Genomic DNA, 15,214 nt, shown 5'->3' on the forward strand with positions numbered 1-15,214 from the left:
GACACATCAGCTGCTTAATTGCCGATACCGTCTGCAACAAAGTCAAATAAAGGCCAATACATTGGCCAACAGTGTTCATTTTGTCGACTATATTCGTCGACTACCTTTTTTCACTGATTAAAACGAAATAAAAACTAAACAAAAACTAAGCTATGATGACTAAGACTAAATATATTGTCAATTTCGTCAACAAATAAAAATCTAGACAAAGAATTGAGGGAGAGCTAGTGGAGAAGAGATGCAGTAAAACTAAAAGACAAGTCATTTTATGTTTGGTTGCACTCTGAAACTAGCAGTTCTACAAGCTCACAACGTGTTGCTCCGTGATGCGTTGTGAACTTGAAGACCGGCTATTTTCAGAGCGCAACCAAGTGTAAAATCAGGCAGTACGACGCAATCAAGGCCCGCCAAAATATTTTGTTTGTAGAGAAAATCAACTATAGATTTAGTCGACTAAAACTAGTCTAAAACTAAATCAAATGTGCTGTCAAAATTAAACTGTTGGTCAGACCGATTAAGTACAGTACAGTACATGCTTTTGTAAATGAGGTTTTATTTTTTGACACCTCACAACCAGTGCAGTCTTGTTTGGTCAGTTCGGTCTTGTAAATGTGTGTTGTTTGTTAGGTTAAAAGACTTTAGCTGTGTTCACTCCAGTGACTAGATAAACTAAGGACAGGGACAGATAGGCTCCTTATCTGACCGTCTTATCTAGACAAAGTAATTAGGCTTTAACAGTGCAGTCAGGCCTCAGGTAAACTCCCGTATAGTACTGCTATAACCTAGAATAGATGCTGTTAACAGTTAAACCTCTTAGGAGGTCCTCAGAGATACTGGGGGGGGGGGGGGGGGGACTTTTTTTGTTTGTCGCATTAAGCAGGGGAAAAAGAGCAGACCAAGTACCGAGCCAAAGGTCAAGTTTACAAAGTCTTAAGTGTTTAAGTGGTTAAATGTATGAAAACACACATTTAACATGAATGCAATATATAGTGGGGGATCCCTCTCTCAGCTATGGGTCCTTGGCCTGAAAAATGTTGAAGATCCCTGACATATAGGCCTATGGAATAGAATATGATAGCCACGGCTTATTTTTGAAATCAGGTTGGTTTTTATTATCTAAGAACTTAATGCCTGAAATAAGAGTCCATAATAATTTAAGAGAATAATTAATTTGTATTTATTTATTTTGTATCCATGTTGAACCAATTTGAAGGGGGGCTTCTGCCTGTAGATTGTGACAGTGAGGATTGCAACTTTAAAATGAATTACTTAAAGGAATCGGCAAAGAATGTTAAAGATGTTTGTCACTTCAACCTCGTTATCTAGCAGTAAATCTCGCTTCTTTTATGTTAACTTCCTTAAGTCTTAGCATAATATAATACTTGATATATACAGAGCCTGACCGTTCTGCTCAGAGTGTTTTTCATTTTAATTCTTCCATTATCACTCAGTTAGAATAGAACCCCTAAATCCCCACATTATGAAGCAGAGCGGAGATGAATTACATTGGAAATATAATGCTACTGTTCAGCAGGCAAGAAGATCAGATTGCTTTAGTAAGACTCTGCACGTGGCTCCATATTTTAGCGTGGATTGAGCAGACTGTGCCCAGGAGAGCACAGGTTGAATATACATTAATGTAAAGCCTGCAATAACTTACTATTAATGTCTGTTAAATGGAAAAGGGGCATTATACAATATGGCCACAGTGTAAAACTTGACAGACTCTATAAAACCCAGACAACCCTTGGTTTCGATCCAGTTATCAGCTGCACTCATCTCTTCTTTGCACTCTCTCTCTCTCTCTTATTTTTTTGTTTAAAAGTCCTGATATCTAACCAAGTAATTCAAGTAATTATTTAGATGCCTTTGTAATTTTTTCCACGTCATTTTTGATGTTGAGTGAAAGGCAGAATCGGGCAAGTAAGAAAAACAAAAGTCCTTAACATTTTGCACTGTTTGAAACAGATATGTTTTCCTAGATATTAAGAGCAGTTTATGTCCCTTTAAACTTAACAGGGTAAAGATTTAGCAATTAGGCAGTAATCATGCTCATTATACAGAGTAATCCATTTAAAACCTAACAGATGTCTGTTCCGACAGGGGGAAGGTGGGGGTCCCACTCGAACAATAATGCAAAAAATAGCCAATGTACAACCTAACAACGCGTCGTGCTGGTGCGCATTGTGAGCTTGTAGATCGGCTATATTCCATGCGCTACACCGGTGTCCAACAAAGTATAAATCAGGCTTAATGCTGTAATGTTGGTGAAATGCTCAGGTGCAAGGTTGAAGTGGGGAAGAAGATTTTCTTTTTCTCCCTTAAGTGTCCACATGTTGACAGTCGACCATTTAATGGCACACTTAATTGCAGTGGCCCCTCAGCCCATATGTATCATTGTAAATTAACGCTGAGGTTGCAGTGTTTTCTCAGAGATCTTTTTTTCTTTTTCTTTTTTGCACTTCAAACATTTTCTTTTTACTTTTGTTTTGTTATTTTTTTCCCTTCACGTTTTCTAACTTTGCTCATTGCTGGGTGGTTGACGGTACACATCCATATGACAAGGGGCCATGCAGCTCCGGGGCTTTGAATTGTCGAGCATTAGCTGCTTTGTAGCCAGAGCAGTAAAACTGTTTACAGCAGACATCTGGAGAAGCTAACATGGGGGCTTTGTTGGGCTTCGGTTATTATAAACTGCTAAACTATTCCAGTGGTTGAAGTGCCTTTATTAAGATATGGTCTCAGACTGAGACTCCAGACAAAAAAATATTCCTGAGATTTAGCTGTCTTTGTTTACACGTCGCACTGTCATTTCATGGTTTACTGTGATTGATGTGGAAAGCCTATATGGACTCAATATTTCAATGTAGATAGGAAGCTGGGGCTCCTAGTCACTATTTACATACCACTCTCAGGTGACTTGTAAAGAAAAGTCCATTAAGTTTAACAATCAAATGTACTGAGAGCAGTATATAGAGACACAAAGCCACTGGAGGCCATCACAGAGTCTTGTATATGCGCTCTCCAAATGCATTCCTAAATTCTTTTGTAAATATGTGGGGTGGGTCTATGTACCATCCAATTAGAAGGATATCCGACATTGCTTTAACTATTTTCAATTCAAAGGAAGCGTTAGGGGTTGGGGTGAGGGGAATGGGGGGGTTCACCGGTGGAGCTGTGAATCCCCATCGGAGACGCCTGTTTTCCAGGTTTCCCTGCTCTGCCAGGTGTTTGACATTGACTGGAGCTGGAGATGAATGTAGCTTATGGCAACCCATGGAATTGACCGACTCCTGGGAGTCCCAGCTTCCTGCAGTGAAAGTTTCCATTTTCAAAGCCCATCAGTTGCAGTGGGAGGGTTCCAGAACGTCCCATATGCCAGCGCTGACAGTGAAGGAGGCAAACTTTCTCCTATCTATTGTACCCCCTCCCTCCCTACCTCACCTCCACACACATACAGTAACAGTATTGTGCCCTTATAAACACTGTTTAGCCCTTATTCATAAGGGAAAAGCATCCCAAAAGAGCACGCCGTACAGAATCCTCAAAATCCTTCGTGTTAATTTGACTGGCTTCTGTAACCAAATTGATCCCTAAATGTTGCTTTGTTGAAATTTGCGCACTAATTTTGAGCTAATTTAACACTAAAGATTTTACTGTGTATTTCAACATTGCCACTGAGTGCAGTCACAGTCAGCTAATGGCATTGAACCCTATCAATTATTTACCTATATTTGCTTAGTTTCTCTTCCATTTTGTTGCATTTGCCATGTTATGACTCTTACTGCTTTTGTGCGGTTTTACAACAGCAAAAAATGTGTTGATGATCTACTTTGGGCAGAGAAGGTGATGGAAGTGATGTGAGTGAATTTGGGGGGTGGGGCAGAGATCCCCAGCTAGCTATATTTTCTCTCATCTCATACCACACACAACCTCCCCCTTTCTCCCACCCCCAGACCATAGCGGCAGGAATCCTTTGTCGGAGGTGTTCATCTGGAACAACTTTGCCACACTTGTTTTCATGTTCTTTTAGATTACAGGGCAGCCGGCCCCAGCTTTGAAGCTCCCCCCTCTCCCTTTTGTCTCTGTGCAATGCACTCTGGTAATTAACTTTGTCCTTCTTTTATTTGTTCCAGTCACTCGCAGTCCACTCTTCTGAGCATCTTCTCCCTGGAGTACCAGGTTAGAAGTTTTCTTCCTTTGTGAGCCCTGACAGGTGCCTAATTGAATGATGAATGTCCCTTTATTTCTTTGTAATTGAACTGCCAGCTCTCCGATTGGTTCGGAGGATGCCCCCCCTCAACCCCCACTCATGCACCCCTTTACCTTGTGGCCCCCTCCCTCCCTCCCTCCCCACTCCCTCCCTCCACGTACTCACGTTGTGGGCCCTTGCCTGCCTGCGTCTCAGTGGATGTCTGCCAAGCGCTCCCATCCATCTGTCTAATAACATCTAGCCCCTGCTTATTTGGTGGACCTGTAATAAATTATGCTAAACCATTATTATTCTGACAATAATAATTTCCCCGTGTAGTGCGGCTGCGTGTGCTAAATGTTTGCTGACTCGCACTGTCACTGCTGCTTTCCACGGCTGACAGCAGATGATGATAAATGGCCGTTGCCGCCAGTGGCAGAAGGCAGCACAGGCAGAAAATGGAGTCATTTATCATCCTCGTGACAGGTGTCACTCACACCACCCGTCTCTGCGGAATTACATTTTTTTTTGTGTGTAGTAGTTTTTAAATAAGTTGTTTTTTAACCAATGCTCTTCTCCTCTATCCTCTATCATCCTCCCCCCTTTCACTTAAGATGGCAATTGAATTGCATGGAAATATGTTGTCAGGGTGTGCGGGATGTGAAATGGGGTCATTGTTTGATCGAAAAGGGGGAAATGAATACAAGGTTTGAATACAGAGGAGTGGGGGTGCGGGCGTTGAACAAGGTTGCCTTGACTCACTTTGACCCTGGGCAAACTTATTGAAATTAAATTGCTATGACCCAGGCTCTCTTATGCCTGTTCATATACAATAAAGCTTTCTAGACTGAACAACTCTGGCATTATGTTCAGGGGTACAGGAAAAGCATTATGTTTTTGCCTCAGGCTAAACAACACTGCAATAAAACATTATTATATGACATATATATTATTATTATTATTGTTATTAATAATATTATTAATAATAATATTTTTATTTACAGAACATTTCTATATTATAATTGGTATTATAAAAAATATGTATTTTCACAGAGAAGTCCTCGGTGTAAATCTTCTGAGAGCATACACATTTTTACCCATTTTCATGTTGGGTCTATTTATACACCCAGTTAAATTATCACAGGGCATTTTACTATGTGCTTAATTTTGTGACTGTATATGCTTTTTGAGACAGAAAAGAATCAAGAGAACTATGTCAAGACACCACTTTCCAGAGGTCATTGAGAGCTACTATCAAAGGTATTACTCTTACTCTATTGTGTTGCTCTCTCTCTCTCTCTCTCTCTCTCTCTCTCTCTCTCTCTCTCGCGCGCGCGCACGCACACGCACGCACGCGCGTACTCTGTCTCCCGCTTTCCCTCTCTAAAGAAGGGAATTGCTAAAGTCATGTGACAGGAAGTAGACAGGGTTGGGAGTAGTTGGGCAACCATGACAGATATAATCTCCTCCAAACAAATCACCACCCACAGGATTCCTTCCAGACCTCTACTTGCACCTGCTTAGGCCTCACAAAGCTACCGCTTTGTTCTCCATGTCAAAGTGAAGAAGAACATTTAGGTAAATACCAACATAAATGGCAAGGGGACATTTGCCTTATGCAGGCTTATGATGGGCTGATTATCCTTAATTCACTTAATGAATGAATAACAAAAATTATAAACAGGCTGTTGGGGGAGAAAGCTTCTTTGCATATGACAATTAGCCTTTATCTTGCTTATTAAGCCATTGTTCTGTGGATCTGAGGCTGGATAATGCACTTGTAATCCACTTATAACGGCAAACCTCAGAGATGATCTGGGTAAGATCTGAGGGCAGCTGCGTTTTTGTTGGCGAGGGGAGAAAGGCCTTTTTGGGCAGTGGGGGTTAACTAACTATCATATTGTTGCTGTCGGGGAGAAACCTTGTATCTCCATATCTCATATTTTTATGCTTTTTCATCAATGCCCTATTTTAAAAATATTAGCAAAAGCTTGTGACTAAAAGATGACTACAATGGATCCATTTGAACAGCAGTTCCTGAAAGGTAACGGTTCTGGAGATACAGGGTTTCCACCAGACAGTGACGATATGCTTGTCTGGCTTGAAGGAAATCTGAAGCTCACCAAGCAGTGTTGTTTAAACCGCACCAAGCCAGCCATATGCCACCTAGGGCAAAGTCATCAGGGACATTAACATGTCTTGGCTGGCCTGATCAAGTCCCCTCTCCCCTTCTGTCTGCCTTTTGTGGGCCATGTTTTTTTTTAAACTCTCTGCTGTTGTTGTTGTTCTTTGTTCTAATGAAGGTATCTGACTGAAGCCAAGGCACGTCCCACTGCCCCTGTCCTGTTGGAGTTGGCCAATGAGGTAATGGCGTGACCTCTTTCCTTTGTCCTTTTTGGTTCACTTCAAGTATTTCGCCTGCGTCAGCATTTACTTTATTTTCCATTGAAAGTGCATAACAAATTTGTCTTAAAAAAATAATAATACAATGCCCTTTACTCAAAGAGCTGGCTGCAGTTTTATGAACACCCCCACCCTCCACCCCCCACCCTTGTCTGTTAGTGATTATGAAAATTGGTCAAATGGTCCGCTCTATTATCAATTATTTAATGTAATTAGGTCTCGCGTCCTTTAGGCAGATGTGAAAATACTTTTGGTGTTTTTATTATGTAATTTTCCAAATTGATGTTCTCGACTGCAAACTGCGGACAGGTGATGGCAGGGTCAGTGGTCAATTCTTCACTTCATCACAGCAGCTCAGTTTAGGGTTTTCATTCTTTCTTGATGTATTAGTAGCATTTGAGATATTCTTTTTGCAGCACAAAGTCTATAAAAGGCCAGGTTACTGAGAGCCATACCGATAACTCAAAAAGATGAGTGTGGGGTGTTTGGGTGGTTAACTGTTAAGCCCCTTGCTTACAGAGCCCATTTTATTTGCGTGTAAAAATCGAACGGAAAACATTTACTACGATCCCATGCTTTTCTATGTCCCCTTGCACACCGATGATGTGGCGAGTGGATGTGGTGGTGCGTTCCTTTTTTCAATCCAATCTGACTCAGTTCGATTCCTTCATTTATTCGGATGCGTTCAAAATGGACCAATAAAAAAAATCCCTTTGGACTCATGACACCTTTACCCCTGGCCAAGCTGATGCATATCAGCTTTAATCTACTCATTGGTGACTAGTGTATACGGGTGGGCAATTACCTGAAAATGTATCAAAACCGATATTTAGAACCATTAACTGACTTAATCTTGCTCGTGTAGGTTAATCAAATTATCGAAAAGCAGGTTAAGGTTTTTTAATATCTTCTTGTGTCGATGTGTTGATATAAGAAATAATTAGAAAAGTAATCAAAAATAGCCAATCTACAAGCTCACAACACATCGCATCGTGAAGCATGTAGAGCTTGTAGATCTGCTATTTTCCCTTTAAAAAAATAATAATAATTGATCGTAATTGAGGCAAAAGTTTAAAATAATCTTGATACTGATTTTAATTCATATCGCCCAGACCTAGTCTATGCATTTCTGCTAGTTTGAAAATTAAGATGAACATTAAATTAGGCAGTATTCTACCACATCCAATTCTTACTCAGTGATGGAAATTAATGTATACACTGTAAAGGGAGAATTACAGCAATGTTGGATGTTTATGTAGATATTGTTAATGTTTAACTGATATAATATCCTTTAAGATTATAATGTACTGGTTAAATTATGTGTATGTATACATCTATTTGTTACTGTATATATTTCTGTGTGTGGGGGGGGGTCCTTTTATTTTAACTGTTTGACATAGATACATTTCCCTTTCTCAACATTTAAATGTCAATTTAATGTATTTTTTTTGTTTTTTTGTTCTATATTTAAATGAGCCAATGAGATAACGGGCTTCTCGGTCTAATCTGAAATCAGAATAGTTTGCATGCATCAGTGACACCTCAAAGCTAACTGTCATTACTCATTCTCCATTTAATTGACATATGATTTTTTTTTTCTTCCAAAGGATTAAACTGGGCTCAGAGATAACTGTCTATGAACCATTTAACTGTCATTTTAATACGCTACTTAACATTTAAACCAAGCACTCATGGTCTCCCAGACAGCTAATTGATGTAGTTTCAGCCCTTTATGAGACAATATATCTCCAACAGGGGGAAATGATTAACAATGATGAGAACTATTCATGGATTTTCTTTTTTGACCCCCCATAACTACTATGAATATGGATTCTAAAGGATAAAGTTGCTATTTTTTGTATATTTTATGTGGTGTTTCATGTAAAGGTCAGTTAAACATGCATGCTTTAGGCCAGGGGCAGTAAGATCGCCTGTGACAACCATTAGCATTGGAGCTCTAATAAAACCCAGACCAGAGTTTTCACTGAACAGTAATTATTTTCAGTGGGTGTTCAAGCGCCTGTGAGTCTTAGTCACATGTTAAACTCGCCAAGTGCTGCGATCTGACTTGAAAAGCGAGATGGACTCATGATTAATATGAAAATTAGGGAGACGCAAGTACCTGAACTAATCAGGTAGTCCTTATTCAGAATGGGCCGGCAATGGTAATGTCGCCATTTCTCATGTGTCAGCCCTGATGTGGGTTACTTGGGATGCAATGCTCTCTTGTTATCCAGAGGTGTGAATGGAGCACAGGGAAATGAGTACAGAGAGGGATGAACCAAGGAGAGAGAAAGAAAGGGAGGAGGTTTCACAACAGAGAAAGGAGCGCGCTTTAGCTGCAGGCTACGTAAGCTAACTCCGCTTTGCTGTTGCAGATGAGGTCTTAATGAAGATGAAGATGATGTCTGTTCACCCCGTAATAATTATGGACATGTTTGGCCTTTTTCTGTAAGCTGCCGTGTTCATGCAATATTATGGAGATGTTAACAAATAGGACCGCTAGTGAAAAATACTTTAGTGTAGAGACGGAAAGCTTCCTCTGCTTCCAGCACTACCATGATGCATCACAGGAAAGATAAAACACTCCAATCTCACTACAGGCTGAGGGCAAATCCACTTTTGGTCCCCAATTATGCTAACAAGAGAAAAAATGTTCTCGGCTCCAAGAACGTTGTGTTTCATAATGAAGTAGCCCGGAAAGGCAAAGTCTGCTAGGGTCTTTTTTTTTTCATTCATTTTTTTCCTGTTCCCTCAACAGTTATAAGAGGCTGTGGGATTTTGTAAGTAATTAGTATAGCAGGGAGTCGTTTCATGTATTTTCTATTTGCATATAATATTGTGTTTAGACAAAGCCCAGATACAATGTTGAAATTGTTTCAGTCAAACACCATGCATGCTGTATACATAGTGTAGATGTAGTCTTATTAAACTCTGTTTTCTTGGCTGTAAATTGAATTGTATTGTATTGTGCTAGCTAGAGCCTGACCCATATGGAGTAATAGATTTGGATACCGATATTTTGTCTCTTTCTCTCTCTCTCTCTCTGTGTCTCTCTCTCGCTCTCTCTCTACATGTTTGCACACACACGCGCGTGCACGCACGTGCAAACACTAGTTTATGTATTACCTTATTTCACACATATCTACCATTTTTATATGCACAGACAGTCAGACACATACACACAAATGGGGCTAAATACAACTAAACTGTTTCCAGATCCCCAATCATTTTTTATGCTTTTGATTCTGTAATAAAAAGTTTTCATATATGCACATTTTATCTGATAATGTATACGCCGATAGGCCAATATCGGCCAAATAAAAGACATCATCTTCTTGCATAGTATTTTATTATAGTCTGAACTATGGGAAATTGGAAGGAATGTTTTGGATAGGGTTTTGGCTTAGGACGTTGCTTAGCAGATTCTACACTGTACAGTCAGCAAGGTATGACTCAATCAGTCCGGAAAGTAGCAAACATAATTACTGCTCATCTCTCTGTCATGACTTCTCCCTGATCTCCAAACGAGCACTTCACCTCTCAATTGTTCAAAAAATACTGAAGTCTTAGGTCCTCCCCTTCGTCTTGCAGATTGCATTTTCCTCAGTCCCTCTGGTATGTCCTGCTGGTTCTTGCCTTAATAATCGTCCTACGATTAAGGCTCTTCAGTGTCTGGAGCCTGGGCAATATTGTTATGCTGCTTTTCTTATGAGATGAGAGACTACCGTCTTCTATTTGGTCTTGACAGAGGTGAAGGCATTTTGGCTGTATAGCTTGGCTACATAATAACCGTTCTCTTGTTCCTGTGGGAAAGGTTAGTGCAAAGCAAGGCTCAAAAAAGACCAATTTGCGCAGGGGCTCGTCGAAAGTTGGGTCAAGGTTTTGAAACGGGACAATATAATTTAGAGCCATTAGAATCATTATTATCTAAGCTATGTGACATCAGCCTAGGGCTTGACTGGCTGTGTTATTTCAGTGGCGTAATTTTCGAGCTGTTTGAAATCTCTTTGAAACATGTTCACACTTCCATTCAAACTGGATATGTGGGAGTTATTCTGAAGGTCTCACAATGGCGCCATTCTCTACAGGAGAATAGGTGTTCTAAACCGTCTCCATTTTGAGATAACCTTCCAACTCTCTATTGAAGCCATTGCCTGGCTTTTATTAGGCCTAATTCGACTATTCCTTTTCCCTGCTCAATCTGTGTCCAGGTGGACCTGTCCCCAGCGCTGATGGCTCGTCTCATCTTGGACAGGTTCCTTCAGGAGCAGGAGGGTGAAGTCGGTGAGTAACACCTTTCTGTTTGCCTCACTGTCTTCGCCATCATCCCCTCCTCTCAGTCTTAATTGTAACAATTTGCCCCACCCCCCCTCCAAGGTCTGGCGCCACCGTAAGATGGTGTATCTTCAGCCTGTCCAAGCCTAATGAGAGACAGACCACTTTCAGTTGTACGCAGTGAAATCCTCTGTTAATTTAACCCTTAGTGTGCATTTTTACAATCTTAAGCCAGTGGTTCTCAACCTGTGGGTTGCAAGTTGGATTAATATTAAAAAGTGATACCAATAAATAAGAACTTAAAGTATATTGCATTAGTTCCATTGGTTGCGATTCTTGCGAACCACCGACTTATTCCTAATATACTTCACCGTATGACAAAAAGCTAAAACGGATGATCTACAATTCTACATGCTCACAGTGTGTCACATATATAGCGACGTGTTGAGCTTGTAGATCAGCTGTTTTTGCTGTATAACAAAATCTTTAACTATAATAACTTTCCCCAAATCTGTACGTCAGGTTGAAAGTTAAATGAACACAGATGATTTTACTGTGTTAGCTGCAACCTCAGGCACATGACTGGCAATTAGCGCCGGGAGGACCACCCACCTCTCAACTACAGTTCGGATCAAGCCTTGCTCACTTCAGCTTACAGTATTTATACCCACCACCACCGTGATTTCTATGCTATCTGTCCCCCACCCCTCACCATCTCTTCTTCACTCACCTTCTCCACCCCATCACTTCCTCCCTCCCTCCAAGGAAATTGGGTTGAGGGGGAAAGCGTGGCAGAAAAAGCAAACGTTTCTGGGCAGCGCTGATGGACACACTGTGGGAGAGCCAGATTCCAGACACAAATATTTTTGCTTGAAAATTTCACAGAAATTGTCCAGGAATTGTGTGTGTGTGAGTAATTGTCGGGTTCGTTGTGGTTGATGATCTGTTTTCTCTCATGACTGTATTTTCTCAAGTGTGCTATTTTGGGGCGGCATGATTATGGTCCTGATATTTAAAATTACTTTACACTTTCTATTTTTCTTTTCTTTTTATTTATTTTTACATATGCTATTATTAATTTAACAATTATGTGGAATGACAAAGAAATGAATCTTTACTGTCTCTGTCTCTGTCTTCCTCTTCCTTATAACTCCAGTTTCACTTGCACACAATTCAATATCATCGTCAGACTCATCCTGACGATTGTACAGGCGTGTGTGGTAGCTAGCTTTTTGAGAGGGAATCGCATGATGTTGAAAAGACGTGCCTTAGATTTAATCAAGAAAGAGATTAAAGTGGATGTGTGTTATTTTCAACTTCACCACAGCACAGCCATTTGTCAAAGTCAGAGATGTGATTGCTTTGGACCCACCGTTATCCACTGCCTGTCAAAATACTAGTCTGAGCAGCTTGTAGTGCAGGACATTCGCCCAGGAGAAGCGTTCAGTCTCAGATACTAGCAGAATACTTACCCCTCCATCTCCATATGGTGGAGCTGGGCGTGAATATGTCGCTCTGAATAGATTGTGTGCTGGTGAAATTGCCTGGCTGATCATGGGAATGGCTGTATTTCCAAACTGTATTGTGACCATATTGACTTGACTATATACTGCCATAGAAACCAGTGGTGCTTGCGGCCCCGTGAGTGTGAGTTCTGTTTATACAGCACCTCTGCTCTCAGCAGTGACCTGCGTGGCCCGTGGCAATGAAATGCTGCCTGCATGGGTACCACGGTCAGATCATCCAATCTCCCTGTGTGTATATTAGACTTTTGTAATGCGTTTCCATTATGAAACAATGCAAGGATAATTGTCTTTGCTGGCAATTAGCTAACAGGTTGGTTCAGTGCTATTGGCAGGCATATCCATCATGTGTGTGTGTGTGTGTGTGTGTGTGTGTGTGTGTGTGTGTGTGTGTGTGTGTGTGTGTGTGTGTGTCCAGTGGGAGGGGGCGGGCAGGCGGACTGAGCAGATCAATAGACTTCTATATAAGGGACATTACCCCCAACTGGGTGAGCGGCTTGCCTTTGCCTCGCACCATCTTTTTTTATTCCCCTTCTCTTTCCCTTTGCATTTAAGAGACACAGGAATGGGGCCTTTGGGACTGTGGAATATATGTACAATCACTAGCACTGGATCGATACAGAGTTTTAAATTGTTTTCTGTCTTTTCCTTGTTTTGTTTTGCTGGCTGGTTGCTGCCTGCCCCCCACCCCCTACCCCACCTCTACTTCCACCACCCACCCACTCACTCCCCCCCCCCCCCCCCCCCTTGTCTGGTAAAGTATTGGAGAGCGCATCAGTCAGGCAGGACGAAAGCTTATCTGGTGGCACATGTAAATAAATCAATACATTCAAAGCAGTTTTATCACGTATTGAATATTATATCAACATCCATAATGCTCCTTGTCTCATGAAAGCAGACTGCGTTCTGCGTTGCAGGGAGGGGGTGAGTCGTAAGAGCACTCGCCATGAGATGCCAAACAACAACCGGCCCACAGCGAAATAACATGGCGTCATGTCCCGCACTTTGGCGACACCATGTTATGTTGTATCTGCGGTACTGTATTATCAGTTTTGTATCCATCTTCTATGTGCTGTATTAACAGGTTTTGTGCCCAAGACGTCCACAGATGTCCTGGGAATTACCCGTATGTGGTAATGGACATACATTTTTTCTGTATCTCTCCACCAATGTTTTATTGTAAATATATGAACATACTATGCCAATATATGGCAAGTATGCAGCCTATGCTGCATATATATGCCATATTCAGGTTCATATGTGCATATATGTGGATAAATAGGAAATATATGTGTCTATATAGCTTATGCAATTTATATTTCCATGTGGGGGGGTGCATCAGCTAGGCCAGGAGATAACAGGGGGTGCATGGCCAAAAAGGTTTGGGAACCGCTCGCTCAGTCTAACCAAAGTTACTTTTCAAAAAGTAGATTTGTGGAGCTCCTGCTGCTTTATTTCCTCCTTTCTATCGCTTCATCTTTCACTGTATTCTTCCTCTGACATGAGCTGATGATGTGCCTCTAGATTTAGACATACTACTACATACTTTCTTTTTTTCCTCCTTTTTTCTTTTTTTGTGAAAGCAATTTTGCAAGCCATTTGACCTTTTCCATTTTCCCAAGGCCCAACGGCAGATTAGATTGCTGCTCCATGTTTTGTAACTATGTGATTCTGCTGCCTTTTGAGATTTATTGTCACATTCCTTTACAGAAGCCGCGTAGGCAAGGTTATAAATGTCTTAACGTTTGATGTTGGCACTGTGAGAACACTGGGGTCCCCCTATGATGATCCCCTCAGTTCTGTGAGAACACTGGGGTCCCCCATGATGATGCCCTCAGTTCTGTGAGAGAATTCATAATGACATCACTGTGTTTTGCAGATCAGGGGTGTCGATAACTGAATACAGTATTATGTTCCAAAAGTAGAATCTCTTACTCATACCTGATTTATACTTGGTTGCGCGCTGCGTTTCGCACCGAAAATAGCAGATCTACCTGCTTGCATGTAGATCTACTATTTGTGGTGCCCTACATCAACATAAATCAGGCTTCAGTATCTAGTGTTGCTGTTATGGTTCTTACTGCTTCCATCTCCTCCCTCGCTGTGTGTGTGTGTGTGTGTGTGTGTGTGTGTGTGTGTGTGTGTGTGTGTGTGTGTGTGTGTGTGTGTGTGTGTGTGTGTGTGTGTGTGTGTGTGTGTGTGTGTGTGTGTGTGTGTGTGTGTGTGTGTGTGTGTGTGTGTGTGTGTGTGTGTGTGTGTGTGTGTGTGTGTGTGTGTGTGTGTGGCTGGCAGTCTCTCTTCACATAATGAGAGCAAGGGCACTTCATTAGCAAGGAGGAAGTAAGGAAGGAGCAGCGGAGTATGTGCGCGCCCGTGTGTGTCTGTGTGTCTCTTTGCGGTTCATGGTGTGTATGTGTGCGTGCTAGCATGCGTGCAGGCCAGGGTGGGTGGAGGGGAGGTAAGCATCGGCGTGGCACTTCACTTGACAAGTATACTAATTACTCCTTTTCAGCAGAGGAGCTCTAGTCAGCCTCCTCCGACACAGTCTAATGGCCTGACCTAGGGATCCTCTCTCTATGGCAGAGCTAGCCTGGACCTACTAGTACTACTACTATGTACGTACGGCGTACGCACGCATACATGTGCGTGCGTGCGTGCGTGCACATGCACACACAAAGTCTCATTTCACTGCTATCAGGGAGAATCAGGTGGAAGCAGATCAGTTCTGCCCCAGTAACCTCTGCAGGGACTGGGCTTCTCCCCTTCACAGGAGATACCAGCTCATATCATCAACTAGCACCACCACACAGCCACAGAC

At 41.7% G+C, this 15,214-nt stretch overlaps 1 protein-coding gene across 6 annotated transcripts in view; it reads left to right on the forward strand.

Moving 5' to 3' along the window:
* Positions 1–15,214, forward strand: part of cdin1 (CDAN1 interacting nuclease 1) — a 69,273-nt gene that overhangs the window by 8,897 nt on the left and 45,162 nt on the right. For 5 of the 6 annotated variants that reach the window (XM_079527737.1, XM_079527738.1, XM_079527740.1 and 2 more), the window contains exons 2-5: positions 4,137–4,182; positions 5,388–5,452; positions 6,496–6,556; positions 10,810–10,882. In XM_079527737.1, coding sequence (XP_079383863.1) covers positions 4,137–4,182; positions 5,388–5,452; positions 6,496–6,556; positions 10,810–10,882 — 245 coding nt within the window. The remainder of the gene's footprint in view (positions 1–4,136; positions 4,183–5,387; positions 5,453–6,495; positions 6,557–10,809; positions 10,883–15,214) is intronic. The other variant, XM_079527739.1, reaches the window with a different exon arrangement.

This window comes from Electrona antarctica, assembly GCF_951216825.1.
Source record: "Electrona antarctica genome assembly, chromosome: 18".
Classification (NCBI taxonomy): domain Eukaryota; kingdom Metazoa; phylum Chordata; class Actinopteri; order Myctophiformes; family Myctophidae; genus Electrona; species Electrona antarctica.